The sequence below is a fragment of the Schistocerca gregaria genome, chromosome 1 (genome assembly GCF_023897955.1).
Source record: "Schistocerca gregaria isolate iqSchGreg1 chromosome 1, iqSchGreg1.2, whole genome shotgun sequence".
Lineage (NCBI taxonomy): Eukaryota > Metazoa > Arthropoda > Insecta > Orthoptera > Acrididae > Schistocerca > Schistocerca gregaria.
In genome coordinates, this window is record NC_064920.1 from 831247777 (window position 1) to 831270722 (window position 22946).

At 36.3% G+C, this 22946-nt stretch overlaps 1 protein-coding gene across 2 annotated transcripts in view; it reads right to left on the reverse strand.

Moving 5' to 3' along the window:
- Positions 1-22946, reverse strand: part of LOC126272032 (tektin-1) — a 151714-nt gene that overhangs the window by 86646 nt on the left and 42122 nt on the right. For both annotated transcript variants that reach the window (XM_049974550.1, XM_049974541.1), the window contains 2 exons: positions 12484-12674; positions 10755-11027 (listed from right to left, as the gene is read on the reverse strand). In XM_049974550.1, coding sequence (XP_049830507.1) covers positions 10755-11027; positions 12484-12674 — 464 coding nt within the window. The remainder of the gene's footprint in view (positions 1-10754; positions 11028-12483; positions 12675-22946) is intronic.

Sequence of the window (22946 nt, forward strand, 5' to 3'; positions counted from 1 at the left end):
AAAAAATACTGAAACAACCATTCACAAGACAGATTTTAACACTTCAAATAACACACATAACAGATGTCACAAAGAAAAACAAACCATTGGAAAGAGTAGTGTGGGGCATTTCACAGACTTAACAATCCTCCATCAAAACATGCAGTCAATAAAAATACAATACAACTATTAGAAGTTGAGCTCCAATCTTTGAACTGCACAGTAATTTGTGTTACTGAGCACTGGTGTAGAGACACAAAAATCCAACATGTAGTATTATCATTGTATGAAATGGCAAATTCTTACTGCAGAACTGCTTCAATGGGTGGAGGATCATGCATTTATATCAGGAAAGGAACACAGCCCAAATCAAGACATGACCTCAGTACTGTTATTGAAATATCAGCTATTGAATTAAAAGGACTTGATATCATCAAGAAATTAATCATTTTGTGTGTGTATAGATCTCCCAGTGGTAGTGTGGACACTTTTTTCAATAAATTAACAGAAGTTCTACATAAAGTCTCAAGTACAAATGTCAGCGTCATTCTGTGTGGGGACATTAAGATCAACACAAATATCATAAATGAATCCAGCAGCACCCTCATAAATATCCCTCAAAGTTTTGGCATGTACCTATTGGCCAATAGTGCTACAAGGGTTACAGCAATCACTTCATCAGTAATTGATGATGTGGCCACAAATATGGACAGGGAAAAATGTGATGTAGCTGTAAGAGATCTCTGACTATCAGACCATCTCTGTCAAATAACAACAGTAAAATCAGGCATCAAATCATACCCTAAACTACAAGCCTACAAACGACATCTATCAGGAATCAAACTAAAAGATTTTTCAAAAGAACTAGCAAAACAGAGCTGGGATGAAGGGTAAGGAAGCCAATATGAATAAGAAATTCTCCAAACTCTCCACATTATTTAAATTGTACTTTGAAAAGGCAATTCCAGAATTACACATGTCCATATCAACATCACACAAAAACAGATGGATAACAGCAGGTATTAAGAAGTCCTCCCAAACACTTCAATACGGCAGGTCAATGAAAAAGAGTCACAATGATCCAGAATTCTTAAATTTCTATCATAGATACAAAATTATCTAAAGGAATGTGCTGATTGGTGCAAAAAAGTCATTTAATGATAAAACAATATATAATGCAGAGAATATTTATTTATTTATTGTATTCTTTTGCATGGAGACACCAACTGGTGTCTTTTGCAAACATCATAGCATTTTTTTACAAGTTTAGTACAGTCATATACACATATGTGATTACATATACATGATACAAATGTACCATTGGGTGTAACACCCAATATTGTGCCTTATTATATATATTAGTTTAATATTAATATTCACTTAAAGAATGTAAACACTTGTCAATCAAGAAATATTTCAGTTTCACTTTGAATAAGTTCCCTTTGTGACACCTTATAGAGCTCGGTAATCTGTTGTATCATATTTGACCACTAATGCATGGACTATGGTCTGTTGTTTTTAATTTTGTTATTTGTTGTAGTAGCAGTCTTTATTTCTTGTATTATAGGCATGCATATCAGAGCACTTTGTTGCTTTGCTTTGATGTGTCACAAAAAATATAATTAATTTGTAAAGATACAGTGAGTAGACTGTGAGGTATTTATGATGAACAAAGATTTCCCTGCATGAATCTCTGTACCCTAATCCATGGATAATTCTGATTGCTCTTTTCTGTAGGGTTAATATTCTGTTCATATGTATGTCGGCAGCACAACCCCATATCTCTATCCCACAATTAATCTGTGCAAAAATGTTTCCATAATAAATTGTTTTTAATGTCTGATGTGGGACTACTTTTGATAACTGACTGACTAGATGTAATGAGCTGATGATATGGTTTACCCATCCTAGATTTTCATCTAGGTGAATACCTAGAAATCTGCAGCCTTCTGTGTCCACTACTTCAATTCCACCTATGTTACTGATAAAAGCAAAGTAGTCTGGGATGTTACAAAAAAGGAAATGGGGAGAGGCAAAGATACACAGAGTAATATACTGCTAAGGGAGGGGGATAAGGTAATAAATGATCCACAACAGTTAGCAAACTATGTAAATGAGCATTTTTCAAGTATTGCAGAGAATTTAAAGCAAAACTTGTCCAAAACAAATATAACACCTGTAAACAATGTTGCACTAAATACAATGCTGTTACTTTCAATGACAGAGAATGAAGTCAATAAAACCGTTCAAAAACTAAAAAATAAAAAGTCACTAGGCTCAGATGAAGTATCGATGTGTGTACTAAAATAATGCAACAATGCATAGAGATTATACAAGGCCCCTTAACAAATATAATTATGAATCCTTCACACCAGGGACATCTCCAGAGCAGTTAACACAGGCAAGAGCTATGAAAGGCCCCTTAACAAATATAAATAATGAATCCTTTACATCAGGGACATTTCCAGAGCAGTTAAAACAGGCAAGAGTTGTGCCTTTGCTTAAGAAAAGTAATGCAGAAGACATAGAAAATTACTGGCCATTTCCCTACTGTCGCCATTCTCAAAAATAATAGAAGCAATTATGAATGACAGATTAATGAATTACCTGAATAAATACAATCGTGTAAGCAAATCACAGTTTGGTTTCTGAAATGGCAAAAATTTGGAGTCAGACATAGTAGAATTCACAAAAGTTGTACTTGATGCTCTTAATAAAGATGAGTGTGTCACAGGCATATTTTTGGATCTTTATAAGGTCTTTGATACAGTCAACCACAAGATTCTACTAAATAAATGAGAAGCATTGTGAATAAGAAGGGTAGTTAATGACTGGTTGTGATCATACCTAGCAGATAGGGTAAAAAGAGTAGAGATAACACATACTTTAAATAGATCCAAACATTTAATAAAACACTTATGAGAACCAAAATACATTAATATAGGGGTTTCACAAGGAAGCATATTAGGACCAATACCATTCCTGATATACATCAATGACTTGCCCAGTAAAGTTACTCATGGTAAAAAAATTCACTTCACTGATGATAGCAATATTATAGTCACTGAGAAAACAAGAGAACTACTCACAGAGAAAGCAATTTTATGACTGGTCAATAAGCAATAAAGTGGCATTGAACATAAAGGAAACTAATGCCATGAATTTCAGTTTGAAGAGGGAAAACAATAATGCTAATTTAAATATAGGTGGCACCTCTATAGACTGTGTAACAAACGCAAAATTTCTAGGAGTGAATATTGACTTTCAGCTGAAGTGGTGTGAACACACAAAGGTACTTACAAACAGAATGTCGTCAGCACGTTATGCCCTTAGAATGCTATCATCAGTGTATAACATACAGTGTCTGTTAGTTACATAATATTCATATATACAGTCAATTCTTAGCTATGTCCTTCTGTTTTTGGGAACAAATGTACAAAATATGAACATAACTTTCAAATTTCAGAAAAGAACCATAAGAATAGTAACCAAAATTAGTTGTTGAGCTCATTGTAAAGATTTGTTCAAAACACTTGGGATTTTAACTACACCGTGTGAATACACTTACCAGTCAATTGTACACATCAGAAATAACATTAATAATTACTGCACAAACTGCTCTGTCCATGACCATGCAACAACCAACTTACATTTACCAAGAAGAAATAAACATAAAACTCAAAACAGCATTTTCTACCAAGAAATAAAACTCTACAACAAATTACTAAACAAGATTAAAGAAATTGTAAACATACACTTATTTAAAAAGACAGCTAAAAAGTATCTGTTATGCAATACATTTTATACATTGATGGATTACTTAGATAAAACAGAGTAGAGGTTTGGTAAAAAAATGTTATACAAATAAATAATAGTAGTGATTATAAAACATCCAACATTCCGCATAACATTTTCACATTATGTTTTTTCCTTCTTTTTCCCTTTTCTTTAAATACTTACTGCCAAGCTATGCATGGCACAATACTAACACTTCTTCCACTTTCTGAGCTCAACATCTCTCTCTTTATAGAGGGATGCTGACTCAGTTTTTCAGGATAGTAAATGGGAAGTTGTGGTACAGAACATGGCCCAAAGATCAGCAGTGTGTGTGTGTTTGCGTGTGTAGTGAGTGAAGTGTTACAAAACAATGTGTGTATAGTGTGTGCAGTGACTGATAGTGAGATATGAGTGAACAGTGTGCATTACATTATTTAATAAATTATTTGTAAAAAAAAAAGTATTGTATACCAGGAGTAAATCAAATCATTGTCTCTTACTAGAAGTCTGTAAATGTTTGTGTATACGAATTACCTTATTTTAAATTGGTCTAAACTTTTAAATACTTTGACATGTCCTATATCCTTGTAAAAAGAGGTCTGTGGATGAATAAAGCTACTACTACTACTACTACTACTACTACTACTACTACTACTAACATCAGCACTGAGTACTGGTTAACTGACATCTGTGATTAAAAAGTTCTATGTAACTGTTGTTCTGAACCCCACGTCCAATGTGCAGTGTTTGGAGCCATAAACAGTATTGCTGAGTTGTTTGCTCCATGAAGCAGTATAACAGTGTAGTTGTGTGCTGTGACATGGTAGGTTTCAGGTGCTGCACTTGTGTAAAAGCCAGAACTGACTAAACAGTCTTCCTTTCTCAGATGATACAGGACATACAGCATGCTTATATCCCATGTCAATAAAGAGTGTGATGATCCCTCCTTACTTGCCATGAGGTGACTTGTATGATAATTGCAGCATGGTGCACCTATTGTGAGCCTTTGTGCACCTATTGTGAACTGCAAACCTCTTTTGGGTCAATGGCAGATGGCAGTTGCACACAGTGTCGGCAAACTCTGCATGATACCAGCAAAGGTAAGAGAAGGTGTCTTTTTTTGGGGGGAGGGGGGGGGGGGTGGTGCCCAGCACAGCAGTTTGTTTTGTTGACACAGCTACATGATGGCCGTGGGCCTGAGAAGAAGTTGTGATACCACACAGCCATGCACAGTAGTATTGTTGACAACTAAATTGATGGATTGTCGGTGTTGGATATTGGTGAATATTCTGTCCGTCAGTTTAAGCCTGTAGACCAACAGTTCCCATTCAGTGGTAATCATCACAAGTTTTAATTGAGATGGTAGTTTAGCTACCCATAAAGTGTATGATCAGGCATCAATAGAGAGTCGACTAATGTTCATAATGAGTGCCATAGTTCTAATGGGGTTCTGTTTCTTAACTGTTCATTATAAATCACTTTTTGTAGTTGTTTTCTGATGTCCTGGAGAGGTGTTGTATGAAAGCTGATTTCACTGTAAAATGTGTGTTGTTTTCTGGTGCTGAACAGATAATGTCACTTACAATGTCTTCACGTTCACCCCAATGACTGAGTAGCATGACGAATTTTGCCAAGAATGCTGTCCATTACAACAAATCAAGAAGTGATGAAGATGCAGTGAGGTGAGGATGCTATCCACTGTGGTGAATCAAATTGATGGCTGTTTGGGCCAGAATGGCAGTTGCTTAGGATAAACATTAAATTGGTTGAAGACGTCATTAAAGAGTAGAGATGCCATAAAAGAATTAGTAGCAGTTACACAGGCCAATATCCCATATCTGTACATGATGCAGTTGATAATAAGTGTAGACTGTGCATCTGTCTGGCTGGCTGTGTCAGCACTGGGTGACAAATTAGTTTGCAAGGTGCAGGAGAGCCATTGTTTACAGCAGGCGAGCACATATATGATCAGTCAAGCAGTAATGGTTCAGAATGGACCACCTGCAAAACAGGAATGGTGGAAAAGTCACACAATAAGTCAATCATAAGATGTCATTGTTCAGCATTATCAGTAATTGTCAATGCACTGCAGTGGTAACTGTCACTGTCACTTTTGAAGAATATGCTTCGTTGGAAGGTGAGTTGTGGAGCACTATATGCCACAGCACTGCACTCATTTATGTAATTCACAAATTTTGATGCACAATGATTGCACAATGGTTGTATTTTCACTGTGTAGTATCCAGTCCAATGTGTATATATTGTAATTTGCCATCATTCTGGGTTACCAATGTCAATCTATAGGGTGAGGGTATGGCGCAGAATATACATGTGATTCAGGATGAAAAGCTAATGCTTGGAGGGGTGATACTGTTAGTGATTCTGAACAAGAAACTTCATATGGACATATGCTCTACTCTGAATGTTTTTTGAGATAGAATACATTTAATATAACTTTTGTACATTTTTCTTTAATAATACTAAAACCACACCCATCAGTTATAATGTTCTGCTTTACAAAATTAAACAACAATAAATTTCCTACAAAAAAGGTCCTATTTGCTTTTTCTCTAGGACTAATAGCTTGTGTGAAGAGAGTGTGAGAATACTGAAAATCTCATGTGATGCACATGTGCTGTACCTTTGGTAATTTCTGTAGGCCAGCTCGAGATAATTTCCTGATTGGATGGACGAGTGTCCTACATCAAATTCTTTAGCTCGACTTCCTTTACACTCCCGTGGTACATTGTAAACAGTGATAGAGTCTGAATAAATTAAAAAATAATTAATAACTGACACTATATGTGTATAGATCAGAAACTATCCAGAATACGGGATATGACCATGTGAAGTTTTTTGTTCAGAATCCCAAACACAATCACCCCTCAAAGCAGATACCTTTCCACCTGCTCAACCTGATCATATGACACAATATGGTATGGAGACAATAATTTATTATGCTCAAATGATACACAGTGAGAAAACAAAGTACGTCCATTTTGATGCAGGTTACATAAGGTGGTGGACCACAACTGGTAGTGGTACAAGGTACACTCCTCCATGCACCATTGTGTAGTTTGTGTAGCATGTAAGCGGATGTAGATGTGGTCATTTGATTTCATATCCATAGATAATGTTGGAACACGTGAGGCAATACTGACTCTACGACTTATCTTTCTAGCATTTGTAGAATTAGAGAAAGCTTTTGACAATGTTGATTGGAATACGTTCTTTCAAATTCTGAAGGTGGCAGGGGTAAAATACAGGGAGTGAAAGGCTATTTACAATTTGTACAGAAAGCAGATGGCAGTTAAAAGAGTAGAGGTGTATGAAAGGGAAGCAGTGGTTGGGAAGGGAGTGGGACAGGGTTGTAGCGTATCCCCGATGTTATTCAATCTGTATATTGAGCAAGCAGTAAAGGAAACAAAAGAAAAATATGGAGTAGGTATTAAAATCCATGGAGAAGAAATAAAAACTTTGAGGTTCGCCGATGACATTGTAATTCTGTCACAGACAGCAAAGGACCTGGAAGAGCAGTTGAATGGAATGGACAATGTCTTGAAAGGAGGATATAAGATGAACATCAACAAAAGCAAAACGAGGATAATGGGATGAAGTGGAATTAAATCAGGTGATGCTGACAGAATTTGATTAGGAAATGAGACACTTAAAGTAATAAAGGAGTTTTGCTATTTGGGGAGCAAAATAACTGATGATGGTCAAAGTAGAGAGGATATAAAATGTAGACTGGCAAGGAAAGCGTTTCTGAAGAAGAGAAATTTGTTAACATAGAGTTTAGATTTAAATGTCAGGAAGTCATTTCTGAAAGTATTTGTATGGACTGTAGCCATGTATCGAAGTGAAACATGGACGATAAATAGTTTAGACAAGAAGAGAATAGAAGCTTTCGAAATCTGGTGCTACAGAAGAATGCTGAAGATTAGATGGGCAGATCAAATAACTAATGAGGAGGTATTGAATAGAATTGGAGAGAAGGAAAATTTGTGGCACAACTTGACTAGAAGAAGGGATTGGTTGGTAGGGTATATCCTGAGGCATCAAGGGATCACCAATTTAGTATTGGAGGGCATCATGGAGGGTAAAAATCATAGAGGGAGACCAAGGGATGAGTACACTAAACGGATTCAGAAGGATGTAGGTTGCAGTAGGTACTGGGAGATGAAGAAGCTTGCACACGATAGAGTAGCATGGAGAGCTGCATCAAACCAGTCTCAGGACTGAAGACCACAACAACAGCAACAACAGATAATGTTACGCCCAAGTATTGGTAAGAGTTGATTTATTTCAACTGTGATCCATTGATATTATAGTTATAGGATGCTACACCATTTCATTTTGCGAAGTGTACAATTTTACATTTCTGAACATTTAAGGGAAGTTGTCAATTTTTGTGTCATTTTGAAATCTTATTAAGTTTTGACTGAATATTTGTGCAGTTTCTATACTGTACTTCATTACAGATAACTGCATCATCTGATTTTGTCTTACTATTGTCCACAAAGTATACAACAAGAACAGCAAGGGTCCCAGTACACTTCCCTGGAGACACCCAAAATTACTTCTACATCTGTCAATGGCTCTCCATCCAAGAGAACGTAGTGTAACCTCACTACCAAACAAACCTCATCCTGCCACAAATTTTGATCGATGCCCCATACAATTGTACTTTTGATAATAAGTGTAGATGTGGTACTGAGTCAAATACTTTTCAGAAATTGAAAAATACTGCACCTACCTGATTACCTTGGTCCATGACTTTCAGTGTGTCATGTGAGAAAAGTGTGTGTTGAGTTTCACATGATCCATGTTTACAAAATATGTGCTGGTTGACATGGAAGAGGTCATTCTGTTCAAGATTCATCACTATGTTTGAGCTAAGAATATGTTCTAAGATTCTACAACAGATAAATGTCAAGGATATTGGATGGTAGTTTTGTTGATCATGTCTGCTACCCTCCTGGAAGACATGTGCAACAAGTCCTTTCTTCCAACATCTGCACATTGTTTTCTGTTTGAAAGATCTATTGTAAATTATAGTTAAAAGAGGGGTTAATGCAGTATAGAATCAGAAAGGGTTTCCATCAGGCCCTAGATGTTTGTTCAGTTTTAATGATTTCTGCTGTTATTCAATGCCACTGACACTTACACCCATTTCACTCATCTTTCCAGTGATAAGACAGTTAAACTGGGGCAATTCTCCTGGGTTTTCTTAACAAACGAACATTTGATGATGGAGTTGAGTATTTCTGCTTTTGCTTTGCTAGCATCATTTCAGTTACTGTTTCATCCACGGGTAGCTGAACACTAACATTGGTGCCCCTAGCAGCCTTTACATAAGAAAGAATTCATTTGATTTTCATGGAAGATCATGTTGTGAATATTCTGCTGTGGTAGTCATTGAAGACTTCATCACCACTCTCTTGACAGCCAAATATATTGCAGTCAGCATCTCTCAGCCTATAGCCCTATGCTTTGTTTTTCATCTATTATGCAGTAGCCTCTGTTCATTTAGATGTTTGTTTATGATGACTGTATACAGTGGAGGATCCCTCCCATCATGAACTGTTCTTCTGGGTACACATCTACCCAGTGCATGGTCATTTATTCCTTTAAACTTGAGCCATATTTCCTCATGTTCTGATCTAAAAGCTTCAAGTTCTTCATTGTGATATGTCATTACTGTTTCATTATCTAGTGTACTGAATGTATAAACCTCTCTACTTACTTTAGTTCCTGTTGTTGCTACAACTGCCACATTGTCACTGATACGAGTTTTTATGTGAATGCCCTAAAATAGACCATATCTATTGTTGCCATTACATCTAACATATTCCCATCATAAGTGGGTTTCCAAACTATCTGCTCTAGGTAGTTTTCAGAGGAGGCAGTTAGTAAGATTTCACAGGGGATCTTGTCACATCTACAACTAACAAACCTGTAATTATCCCAATTGATTGTTGGATGGTTAAAGTCCCCTCTGAAGATTATAGTGTGGTTGGGAAACCTGCATACAACCGAATGGAGCTTTTCTCTAAAGTTTTCATTTTGAAGATGTGAGTCTGGCTGTTAATAGAAGGCTTCAATTACAATTTTATGACCACCCCTGATACTGACTCTTACTCAAACAATCTTGCAAGGAGTTTTGATTTCTGTTTTGGTCAATTTGAATTTCTTGTCTATTGTGACAAATACACCACCTTTATTTCCCATTAGTTTATCCTTTCAATAATTTGTTAAGATTTTAAATTGTATATTTTCCCAGTATTTAAGCTGCATCATGGGGTAGTTGAAACATGAAATATTTGAAGATGATCAGAATTTTTTGTGGTTAGAGTTTTGCTCAATCATGACATGACTGGATGCTGAAAATTTTTATTCATGGATGATATGACGAAAATTAATTTCCATTAAATAAATAATAGCAGAGAATATTTATTGCTAAAGTATGTGATATTTTTCCTTAAATATAAGACAAGTCTCTCAAAATCAAGTTATTTTGTTTCAGCTTTTTTAGTTTTCAGTGACAAATTATGTGTAGCACATATTTTAGTGTAAACTTCTGCTTTATGACATTATCTAGAGTTAGCCATCACCTTTATTGTAAGAGAGTGTAGGCACTGGTAATTTGTATCACAACAAGTGCATCTTGGTTTCCACCTGGAGATCTTAATATATGCTTCTGTTATCCTTGCTGCCATTCTATATATTCTGCTTTTAGATTTTCAGAAAATACATTGATAAGAATGCAGTGTTGCTGTTGTACTCTCCAAGATTTTCTAATGTCTATGAAAGATGTATGTGAATTTTTATCTGTGTGCCAATATTATAAAAATTCTACTGTCACTGATCATTCTGTAGCATGAAACATGATTCACTGTGGTAGATGACAGTCTTTTGTTATCAGTAAGCTATAATACATAATCTATGTTAAACTACTGCTCTGGATTATTTCAAGATGAAGAAGGGCACTTACTAACCTTACATCCAGTTGTGCTTTCCCTTGATAAAAAGTAAGGTTTAGACTTGTTTCCTTGAGGTTTGAACAGTGATCATCAACAATCAGTGCTGCTGCCTTATCTCTGTGATCATGTTCAATGAAATATTTGGTAGAGCGCAGTAAGCGGAGCTGCTCATTTGTCTGTTCCAAAGTATTCTGAAGCAATTTATGAGCGTTCTCAATAGTTTGAGCTTCCTTGTGAAGTGAGTTTTCAACAGCATCATGCACCAAATCAACTCCCAATCGATTTTCCCTATAGAACCACACACATAAAACCAACATAATTATTATGCAGAAGGTGGCAAAAATAATTGCATGAATATTTCATTATCTAAGTTTCAAACTTTACAAAAATCACTATTTAACATACACAAGCAATAACATTTGCAGATAATACTAGTGTGATAATAAGTGCACCAAAGCAACTGCTACCAACAACTGCTGATGAAGTACTAAATTACATCCACTCTTGGTTTAATGCAAACAAAATGACATTGAATGTAAATAAAACAAATTATATGCAGTATGGGAAAAGACGTCAAAATGTAAATCTCGATTTGGTGTGGGGTGACAAAGCCTTAGACAGAGTGACATCCACAAAATTGCTGGGGGTTCATGTGGATGAAAACTTAAATGTTAATTACCACATAATAAACCTTGCACAGAGGGTGCCAGAATGGCATATTTTGGCTATTTTCAATCTCTTGCCACATATGGAATAATATTTTGGGGTTCCACAACTGGGTGCCTAAAACAAATTTTTTTGTTGCAGAAGAGGGCCATCCGAATAATAACTCACAGTCATCCACAGACACACTGCAAACCCATATTCAAAAAGCTTAGAATACTTACTATACCATCATTATACATATACAAATGTGTATTGTATGTCAGGACCCACATTGCAGATTTTCAGACAAATGCTGACTTTCACAACTACAATACCCATTATAGCACAGCACTCCATACTCAGCGAACAAAAAGAACGAATACACAAAGGCATGTGAGCCATATTGGTGCAAAACTGTACAACGCACTGCCAGTCAACATCAGGCAGTTAGAAGATGATAACAAATTTAAAACAAAATTTAAAAAATTTCTAGTAGAACAATGTTTTTATTCTGTAAATGACTATGTAGGTCAATAAATTTTTTTTGATGATATTTATAAAGGCAAAATGGAAAATACTCTATCTGTACCTAATCATTCATTACCTAATCATTCATTACATTTACATACTTAAAGGACAGCTGTTGTGTGATGTAAATATATACTTAAGCAGTGTTGTGTATATAAGGACTTGCCGTTTAGGGAGGACAAAACTAAAGCCTTATGAAAAGCAGACTATGCATTTAAAATAACAAGCAAGGATGTATATAAGCTATAATAATTTCATTGTATTATTATTAACTTCATTGTATTATTTTGTTTTATACTTTCTTACGCATATATTGTGTCCCATTTCTTTGAAATGGCTTACATGTACCCTTGACAACATCCATACAATATTTATTGTCAACAGATAGATAAATAAAATAAATAAATCAATAAATAAATGCTACTGTCACTTCTATTGAAAATATTATTTGTTATCTAAGGAAAAATGATTTAAATTTGAAGCCAAAAACAGTATTTATTCTTTGTACTTATTGCAGATGAGCACATGAATTAATTTGAAAATAACTGTTTACTTCCTGAAATTCACTTACCTAAGAATAATACACTTCTTGACAATACTGACAGCCTGTTGGATCAAAGACTCCATAGTGCATAGTACACGTTCCTTATACATCTTCAGCAGTTCCTCTTCCTTGCAGCATTGTTCTTTTTGTTTTTCCAGTTCCTTTTTGTGAAACTGGATGTCTGTTATTCGTTCCTTTAACTTTATGTCAACTTCTTTCTGTAAGAAAAGTTGTGAGTCTGTATTGCTAAATGACTAACCCAGTTCAGTTTCAGGGATGATGGTATAGCATGAAATATTGCAGTACTGTGTCTCAGACATTGCGTTGACAATAAACAAGCTCATTTAATTAAGAATGAATTAAAAAATCATGATGATGGCTCCACATCAGCTGTAGAATATTTCAGAATAAATGAAAATTTGTGTTAGAATGGAACTCGAACACACATTTCCCACTTTTCACAAACAGTTACCTGAAATGTGGGACATAGGGAAAGGCAGGATCGGGTGTGGACGGGGCCTTACTCAGTTACTGTTGGTTGCTGAGTTTTTCTTTTTTTTCTAATCATGTACACTTTATTTGGAACCAGTTGCAAATAAGGTTGACAATAAGGAACAATTATCAAATTTGACTGTTAAGGCACAATGTCTAATAAGAAATTTCTTAAGCAAGTTGCACTCACAGCTGAAGGCCTTATTGACTATAAATTCATATTATTTGTCAGCTGAAGGCCTCATTAGTAATAACTCCAAAACAATTTGACGGCTGAAGGCCTGGATAGCAAATTCTTAAAAGAGATACTAAAATACTTTTAAAAAAATAAACAACAAAATTTCACTATTAAGAGACAATATCTAATTAAAAATTCTTAAGACAAATTGCTTTCATGGCTGAAGGCCTTATTGATCAGAAATTCAAATTATTTGTTGGCTGAAGGCCGCAATTGTAATAACTCAAAATTAAAATAGTTTTTTTGAAGAAAAAAAAACAGTCATAATCGTCTGATCAAACCAAGAGAGAAGTGGTTGAATTTCACCAATAAACGCAAGGAATTCACTGATTAATAGTAAGAACTCCACTCATTGCACTTCGTCTCAGCGACTCTGTGAGCAAGAACGAGCGAACAAATGGCGTGATCTCAAAATAGTGGAGGTTTCACTACTGGGTTAATGTTCACTCAACTCAAACATCCTGGGTCTGGTGGACAATGAGGTTGTGGCCTCAAAACTACAGCCCCTCGATCCGGCAGTGGCTGTGTGCCACCAGCAGTCCCAGCATGTCCTTGCACTGCCAGTCCTCACTGCTGCTCCGTCCCAACAGAACCCCCAACATACTCCAACCCAGAAAACACTTGACATCCTTCCAAAGATAGTACCATGACACTAGGTATCGATAACCACTGCTGCTGCCACACGTGGACAGACAACCTTAGCAAATGTAGTGGCGCCAATAAACACAAGAAGAAAATGAGATGCTACTATCCCTATTTGCACAATGCCAACCTACTAACAGCACCAACATGAGCCGCAACATTTCTCATCACCACAACTGTTTCAGCTATCCAAACACACTTCCACGAGCAGCTCAATTCTCCATCTGTCTAGATATGTATTCTCCTTTGTGCTCACACTATTTTAATGTGCAGACTTGCTTAGATAGCTGAAGTTGTTAATGCAAGTGCTCGCAAAAATCAGGACTTCCGTGTTTGAATCCCAGCCCAGCACAAATTTTCATATGTTCTTAAATATTCTACAGCTGGTGTGGATCCATAATCACAGATTGCAAGCTCATTCTTAACTCATACAACTTCTGGCATATGTGAAGCATATTCAGTTTTGTACGCTGTGTAACAATGTTATGCATATAAAACAGAAAGATTGGGGCATAATTAGTAAACCTATTATGTATTTTCAATTAATTAAGATGAAAACTGTACTATAAAGATCTTCAAAGTGTGTAATACATAAATAACTAACTATCAACATTATACTTTTTATTTATTCTTGTTATTAATTTCTATGAATGTCTTCTTTTCCTCAATACTAATAAGAAATTTGTGCATTGTGACTTTTCAATTTCTCCAGGCCTATTTCATGATGAAATAAATGGGTGAATAGTTCTAGTTATGGCCCTGCAACTAGACCTAGAGCTATGAAATCGAATATTTCCAAAAAAGAGAGGGCGGCCATCAGGAAACTAAGAGAAGATTCAGACATAGTGGGCTTACTGGCAGACAAGGGTAACGGTACGGTATCTTGTCCCACCAGGATTACACCATGAAGATGTGGGACTTGCTAGATGGCACCACATACCACAAGATTGACACCAATCCTACCAAGAGGGTTGAAAGGAAAACTTTGGCGCTTCTCAAAGATTCTGGCTTCCCTGAAGAGATCACAAGGAAGTTATGGTCCAGGGCCCCTGATCCTCTGAGGCTGTATGGCTTACAGAAAGTCCACAAGGAGCACATCCCATTACATCCTATTGTCAGCACTATTGGTGCCCCGACAGATCCTCTTGCCAAGTACCTCAAGGAGCTGCTCAGCCCTCATGTGGGGACATGCCCACACCATATCCATAGCTCTTTGGATTTCTTGGGATGCATCAACCACCCCACAATTAAAGAATCTGACATACTTGTGAGCTTCAATGTGGTTTCCCTGTTTACTATGGTTCTGTTACCTGAATCTCTGCCTTATCAGGAAAAGTTGGAAGCATTTTATGCAAATATCATGTCAAAACCATCTTCTGCCCTCCAACTAAAACCAGAGCACTTCTTGGCAGTGTTAAGGATGACCTTGGTTTACATAAATCAAGGGTTTACAAAATACCATGCCAATGCAGTAAGGAATACATAGGTCAGACAGTTCGCACCATTGAAGTCCGATGCCGTGAACTCCAACAGCACACAAGATTGCAACAACCTAATAAGTCTGCAATTGCTGAGCATTGCCTGTCGGAACTTCATGGCATGGATTATGACAAGACCAAGGTCTTAACACAGACTTTGAAATATTGGGACTGTATCATCAAAGAAGCTATAGAGATCAGAGTAAGCAACCCTGAACTGAATCGTGACAGCAGCTACTCCCATAACCAAGCTCAGGAACCAGCCATTATCTGGATTAAGGGGAAGATAGAAATATCCCAGAATGTACTGACTTCAAGGGCAGGGGGAGGAGCCTCCAAAACACCACTGGCAAACCTCCTTTGGTGCAGACCTACAAGGGAACACCCAGACATGGGGCCACAAGCTGAGCGAGTAATACTTAGTGATAATGCCTCATATTTTATAGGACAGAAATGGAAGCAATTTATGACACCACAGGATATAAAACACATCTTAGTATCAAGATTCTGCCCTGAGACATTGTCCATAGAATGAATTGTCCATAGAATGAAGGAAGTTAATCAGTTCATAAGAACATTCACACTGCACGCACACACAAAACGAGTAGAGTATGCACACCTTTCATGTAAGTCATTAACAATCTTGCAAATTCTTCCTGGTTTCACACCAAATGAATTAATGTTTTATACCAGACAAAAGGGCAAATGGGAGTCACTCCTACCAAAAATACCAGTGGTGAAAATGTCATTAGAGGAGATAATTAAACAACCAGTAATCACACTGGAAAACAGGGCTGAATATAGGAACAAAATCTGTGACTGGAAACTGAAGCATTTTACACAGTTTAGTGAAGGCCAATGAGTTTTGTTATGAACCCTTCCTAAGTCAATAAAAACAGTAAACTTAAACAAGAAGTGGCTATTACTTTATATAGGACCATGTATAATTTCCAAAATACCATATCCTGGAGCTTTTAGATTGATTTACGAGAAGACTGCTCAAGACAAAGATCTCTATCCCCCACAAGGCATTTGTGAAATAAACATTTTTGACACAAATATTTTTACTAAAAATGACTGTACATTCTGTATGTAACAGTAATTTAATTTCTTTTTTCTCTAGAATACTAGTGTTAAGGAAACATATTTAGATATAAGAGGTTTTACTTGTATCTTGATATATAAAGTAATAGGTAACTGAAATTGAGAGGCCTATTAAACAATACAGTGCTTCACTCAACGCAAGGAGCAGCCAAGCAGAGCAGAATTTGTGACACACACTGTGGTGTAATCACAATGGTGAGCTATGTCACAGCATTGAAGTTACCAAAAGCACACACACTGTTTCCAAGAAATGAACAAATATTTGTGGAGGAATCCCTGGTGCAACACACGATGACTTCGCTGTTTCACTCCGTGTGAAATGGACAAGCACAAGTTAAAAGTATTTGACAAGGACACAACCATTTAAGTCCCAGTGCCAAAATATTTGTGGAGGAATCCCCGGTGCAACACACGATGACGTCGCTGTTTCACTCCGTGTGAAATGGACAAGCACAAGTTAAAAGTATTTGAAAAGGACACAACCATTTAAGTCCCAGTGCCAAGCCACCAACTACTTACCATGCACTTAGGTGCAATAATGAAAGAGACTTAACTAAACCAAGGGTTGTTGTATCTACGCAGTATCTCCACTTGACATAAGCGTTTCCGTAAAACCGAGAAATAAAGGGCTTTAACACCCCACCCCCAGACACTGGTAATGGATAGCAACCAATTAATAATCCAATACAATGTTACTGTACAGTGAGGGCAATTGCATAATACCTAAAGAACTAACTCCCAATATCATACCTTTCATTTTTTTTCTCATTATTAATTTCTAATTTCTATGAATGTTTTCTTTTCCTCAATAGTAGTAAGAAATTTGTACATTGCCACTGAATATGGTACATATTTAAGTAAGTTAAGGGATGCATTTCTGTTAAATTGCTGTCACACGTGAAAGTCCTAATCGAAACAAATCTGTAATTATTATTCAGCTACCCAGACTTATAAAACCTTAATTATAATTTATGAAATGTGCTAAAACAACAATGTATATGTTCAACATTCATTATTGTAAAGTTATAAAAGAATCATGGCGATAGCTATACAATTGCATGTCTTGTAAAAGATTTTATGTTCTCAAACCTGTCACATGGTGCTAAAATTTTGTAATAAACATTCTGAAGTTAAATTTTTTGTTTTGCTTAAAGCATTTTGTAGCTGTCATGTCTCAAATTGCCTGTAATTTCAAGGAAATATAACGCAGGAAACATTTTTAATGGAGGACGTATAAAAATAAACAGTTACACCAATGCTTATTTCATTGATAGATTCAGTGCTAAGTATTGGTCTGTTCCTTTAGCCTGCAAACATTTCATTAGCCAGGTTAAATCTGTGGTATTACAAAAGATGAGCTAAAGACACTCATGAGCTTTTGATGGCATATCTGATTACCTTCTCAAATCCCATGTCAGATACAATAAACTTCTTCTTTCTGTTGGGCTGATTCTCTAAAACTTTCAAGGTAGTAAGAGTGGTTCCTCTCTTTTAAATAAGGTGAAAGGAGTGATATTAATAACTACAAACCCATCTCAATCCTATCAAGCATATCACAGTTTCTTGAGGATGCAGTGTGTGACAATGTTATTAAGTTCCTGGAAAGTACCTGTTTATTGAGCCCTCATCAGTTTTGTCTTTGAAAAGGGAGATCAATAAATGGGGTCTCATTCATTTCTAAACAAAGTTTACAATACATTCAGTGACAGACAGTATACAACAGGAATATTACTTGATCTCACAAAGGCCTTCAATCTTCAACTAGCTCTGCAGATGATGAAGAAATGTATGATGAGAGAAAAGAAATTATTCAGATAGTGAAGGGAAACGAAAATTTAATAGTCATGGGTGACTGGAACTTGAGAGTAGGAAAAGTAAGAGAAGGAAACGTAGTAGGTGAATATGGAATGGGAGTAAGTAATGAAGGAAGAAGCCGCCTGGTAGAATTTTGCACAGAGCATAACTTGGTCATAGTTAACACTTGGTTCAAGAATTATAAAAGAAGGTTATATACATGGAAGAAGCATGGAGATACTGGAATGTATCAGATAGATTATACAATGGTAAAACACAGATTCAGGAACCAGGTATTAAATTGTAAGACATTTCCAGGGGCAGATGTGGACTCTGACCACAATCTATTGGTTATGAACTCTAGATTAAAACTGAAGAAACTGCAAAAAGGTGGCAAATTGAGAATAGGGGACCTAAATAAACTGAAAGAACCAGAAGTTGTAGAGAGCTTCAGGGAGAGCATTAGGAAATGAGTTACAAGAATGGGGGAAAGAAATACAGTAGAAGAAGAATGGGTAGCTTTGAGAGATGAAATAGTGAAGGTAGCAGAGGATCAAGTAGGTAAAAAGATGAGGGCTAATAAAAATCCTTGGGTAACAGAAGAGATATTGAATTTAATTAATGAAAGGAGAAAATTTAAAAAATCAGTAAATGAAGCTGGCAAAAAGGAATACAAACATCTCAAAAATGAGATCGACAGGAAGTGCAAAATGGCTAACCAGGGATGGCTAGAGGACAAATGTAAGGATGCAGAGGCACATATCACTAAAGGTAAGGTAGATACTGCCTACAGGAAAATTAAAGAGACCTTTGGAAAAAAGAGGACGTCTTTCATGAATATCAAGAGCACAGATGGAAACCCAGTACTAAGCAAAGAAGGGAGAGCAGAAAGGTGGAAGGAGTATATAGAGGGGTCTATACAAGGGTGATCTTCTTGAGGACAATATTACAGAAATGGATGAGAATATAGATGAAGATGAAATGGGACATATGATAGTGTGTGAAGAGTTTGACAGAGCACTGAAAGATCTAAGTCGAAACAAGGTCCCGGGAGTAGACAACATCCCAGTAGAACTAATGACAGCCTTGGGAGAGCCAGGCCTAACGAAACTCTACCATTTAGTGAGCAAGATGTATGAGACAGGTGAAATACCCTCAGACTTCAAGAAGAATATAATAATTCCAATCGCAAAGAAAGTAGATGTTGACAGATGTGAAAATTACCGAACTATCAGTTCAATAAGCCACAGCTGCAAAATACTAACACGAATTCCTAATAGACGAATGGAAAAACTGGTAAAAGCCAACCTCGGGGAAGATCAGTTTGGATTCTGCAGAAGTGTTGGAACACGTGAGGCAATAGTGACCCTATGACTTACCTTAGAAAATAGATTAAGGAAAAGCAAACCTATGTTTCTAGCATTTGTAGGCTTAGAGAAAGCTTTTGACAATGTTGATTGGAATACTCTCTTTCATATTCTGAAGGTGGCAGGAGTAAAATACAGGGAGCGAAAGGCTATTTACAATTTGTACAGAAACCAGATGACAGTTATAAGGGTTGAGGGGCATGAAAGGGAAGCAGTGGTTGGGAAGGGCGTGAAATAGGGTTGTAGCGTATCCCCGATGTTATTCAATCTGTATATTGAGCAAGCAGTAAAGGAAACAAAAGAAAAATATGGAGTAGGTATTAAAATCCATGGAGAAGAAATAAAAACTTTGAGGTTCGCCGATGACATTGTAATTCTGTCACAGACAGCAAAGGACCTGGAAGAGCAGTTGAATGGAATGGACAATGTCTTGAAAGGAGGATATAAGATGAACATCAACAAAAGCAAAACGAGGATAATGGGATGAAGTGGAATTAAATCAGGTGATGCTGACAGAATTTGATTAGGAAATGAGACACTTAAAGTAATAAAGGAGTTCTGCTATTTGGGGAGCAAGATAACTGATGATGGTCAAAGTAGAGAGGATATAAAATGTAGACTGGCAAGGAAAGCGTTTCTGAAGAAGAGAAATTGGTTAACATAGAGTTTAGATTTAAATGTCAGGAAGTCATTTCTGAAAGTATTTGTATGGAGTGTAGCCATGTATCGAAGTGAAACATGGACGATAAATAGTTTAGACAAGAAGAGAATAGAAGCTTTTGAAATCTGGTGCTACAGAAGAATGCTGAAGATTAGATGGGCAGATCAAATAACTAATGAGGAGGTATTGAGTAGAATTGGAGAGAAGGAAAATTTGTGGCACAACTTGACTAGAAGAAGGGATTGGTTGGTAGGGTATATCCTGAGGCATCAAGGAATCACCAATTTAGTATTGGAGGGCATCATGGGGGTAAAAATCGTAGACGGAGGCCAAGGGATGAGTACACTAAACGGATTCAGAAGGATGTAGGTTGCAGTAGGTACTGGGAGATGAAGAAGCTTGCACAGCATAGAGTAGCATGGAGAGCTGCATCAAACCAGTCTCTGGACTGAAGACCACAACAACAACAAATTGTCAGTCATGAATTACAATGGTGAAACTATTGCAATATGGAATTAGGGGAAAATGTAATGATCATAACTCTCAGAGTATAAAAAGTTGAAATCAGCTCAAAAACATTTGGAAGCACACAGTCATAGTTGTAAGTTATGAGGCATTTTGCAATGTTTCACAATTTGTTCACTTTTGTTTATTATATTTATCAATTATCTGCCCCAAAGCATTTTTAAAAGATCTGTGAGTGATGTGTTCTGACAACACCAATACACTATATTTGAATTACTGTGCTAATGAACTCCCTAATATGATTTCCGATAGAAAGTCCAAGCAGTGAAATGTATTTAACACAGCAGAACTGTTACTGGTCACCAGAAAAACTGTGTATATAAATTTTCACCAATCAGTCATAATTTCATCATGAACAGATATCAGATCTGAAAATGTACCTATTATGCAGATGCGCCTATTATGTATGTGTAGATCAATCAAGAGGTAACTACTAAATTCCTTGGAGCATGGAGGGATGACATTATAAGGTTTGATGTACATAAAAAATAGTCTGCACAATTTTTTCTACAAATCTAATGCCCTGAACAAAGTCTGTGACATCAAAACACTAAAATGTGCATACTTTGCACTTGTGCACTCAATACTCACATATTGCAACCATTTTGGTGTGTCTCAGAGAGAGTTATATTTATTTTGCAGAAGGCTATAATTAAGATAATGAGACAAGTGGTTCATTCCTCCACCATTAGACATCTACAGTATTTAATGAGTCCAGTAGCCTGCCAGTGCCTTATATTTATACAGATCAAACAGTGTGTTTTATACACGATAATTTACATTTTTTTTAAAGTAAAGACCTCCGCCATCGTCACACTCATAATTAAAATTATTTATCTATAAGCAGTCAATGACTATATAAAGAACATGGTAGTGTAAAGTGCATGGGAGTTCTTCTACACAACAAGCTACCTGAAAGCTTAAAGATGGATAGAAAGGGATTCAGAGATAAAGTAAAAACATTACTTGCAACAGACTGCTTATATACAGTACTAGAATTTATGAATACAAGTCTAAAATAACAAGTTAAATATTTTCTTATATGTCATAACTTTATAGCTGATTCATTTATTTTACAGATATTATTGTTACTTTCCTTATTATAAATCTAAAACAATAAAGTTAATACTTTCATTAAATATCATTAGTTTTTGCTTGATTTATTTCATTCTTTGGATATAATTGTTATTTTTTCTTCTTGTGAGTTTACTATAATGTAACTGAAGCAATGAGAACCATAAGTGACCAAAACACAGACACAACGTTTCAATAAAAATAGGTGTTTGCCAACAACAAGGTTGTTGCCAACCCAACAGTCTCAACAAAGTCCCAACATCCTATATTTCCTATCACAATATAATGTACCTACTTTATATTAAGGAAATTTAAATAATATTTATGATTTTTTGATGACTGTTACTATTAATGTAGATTTCCAAATGTTTCATACAAAGGCTAGTAAAAATATTCTCTCTCTCTCTTTTTTCAGTTGTATGGGGACACAAGCTCTATGGACTTCTATCCCAGGAATATTACTGCAAAAAACAGTATCTCTAAACCTGGGGCAGTGTATACTGAGACGCCATGTGTTTAAGGTGTATGGTCAGACATGGTTGTTGGCTGTATCTATAGACCCCCTGGCTCAGCAGCTGTTGTTGCTGAGCACCTGAAGGATAATTTGGAAAATATTTTGAGTAGATTTCCCCACCATGTTATAGTTCTGGGTGAGATTTGAATTTGCTGGATATAGACTGGGAGACTCAAACGTTCATAACAGGTGGTGCGGGCAATGAGTCAAGTGATATTTTTTTAAGTGCTTTATCCGAAAACTACCTTGAGCAGTTAAACAGAGAACTGACTCGTGGCAATAACATATTAGACCTTCTGGTGACAAACAGACCCAAACTATTTGAAACAGTTAACGCAGAACAGGGAATCAGCGATCATAAAGCGATTACTGCATCAATGATTTCAGCCATAAATAGAAATATTAAAAAAAGTAGGAAGATTTTTCTCTTTAGCAAAAGTGACAAAAAGCAGATTTCAGAGTACCTGACAGCTCAACACAAAAGTTTTGTCTCAGGTACAGATAGTGTTGAGGATCAGTGGACAAAGTTCAAAACCATCGTAAAACATGTGTTAGATGAGTATGTGCCAAGCAAGATCGTAAGAGATGGAAAAGAGCCACC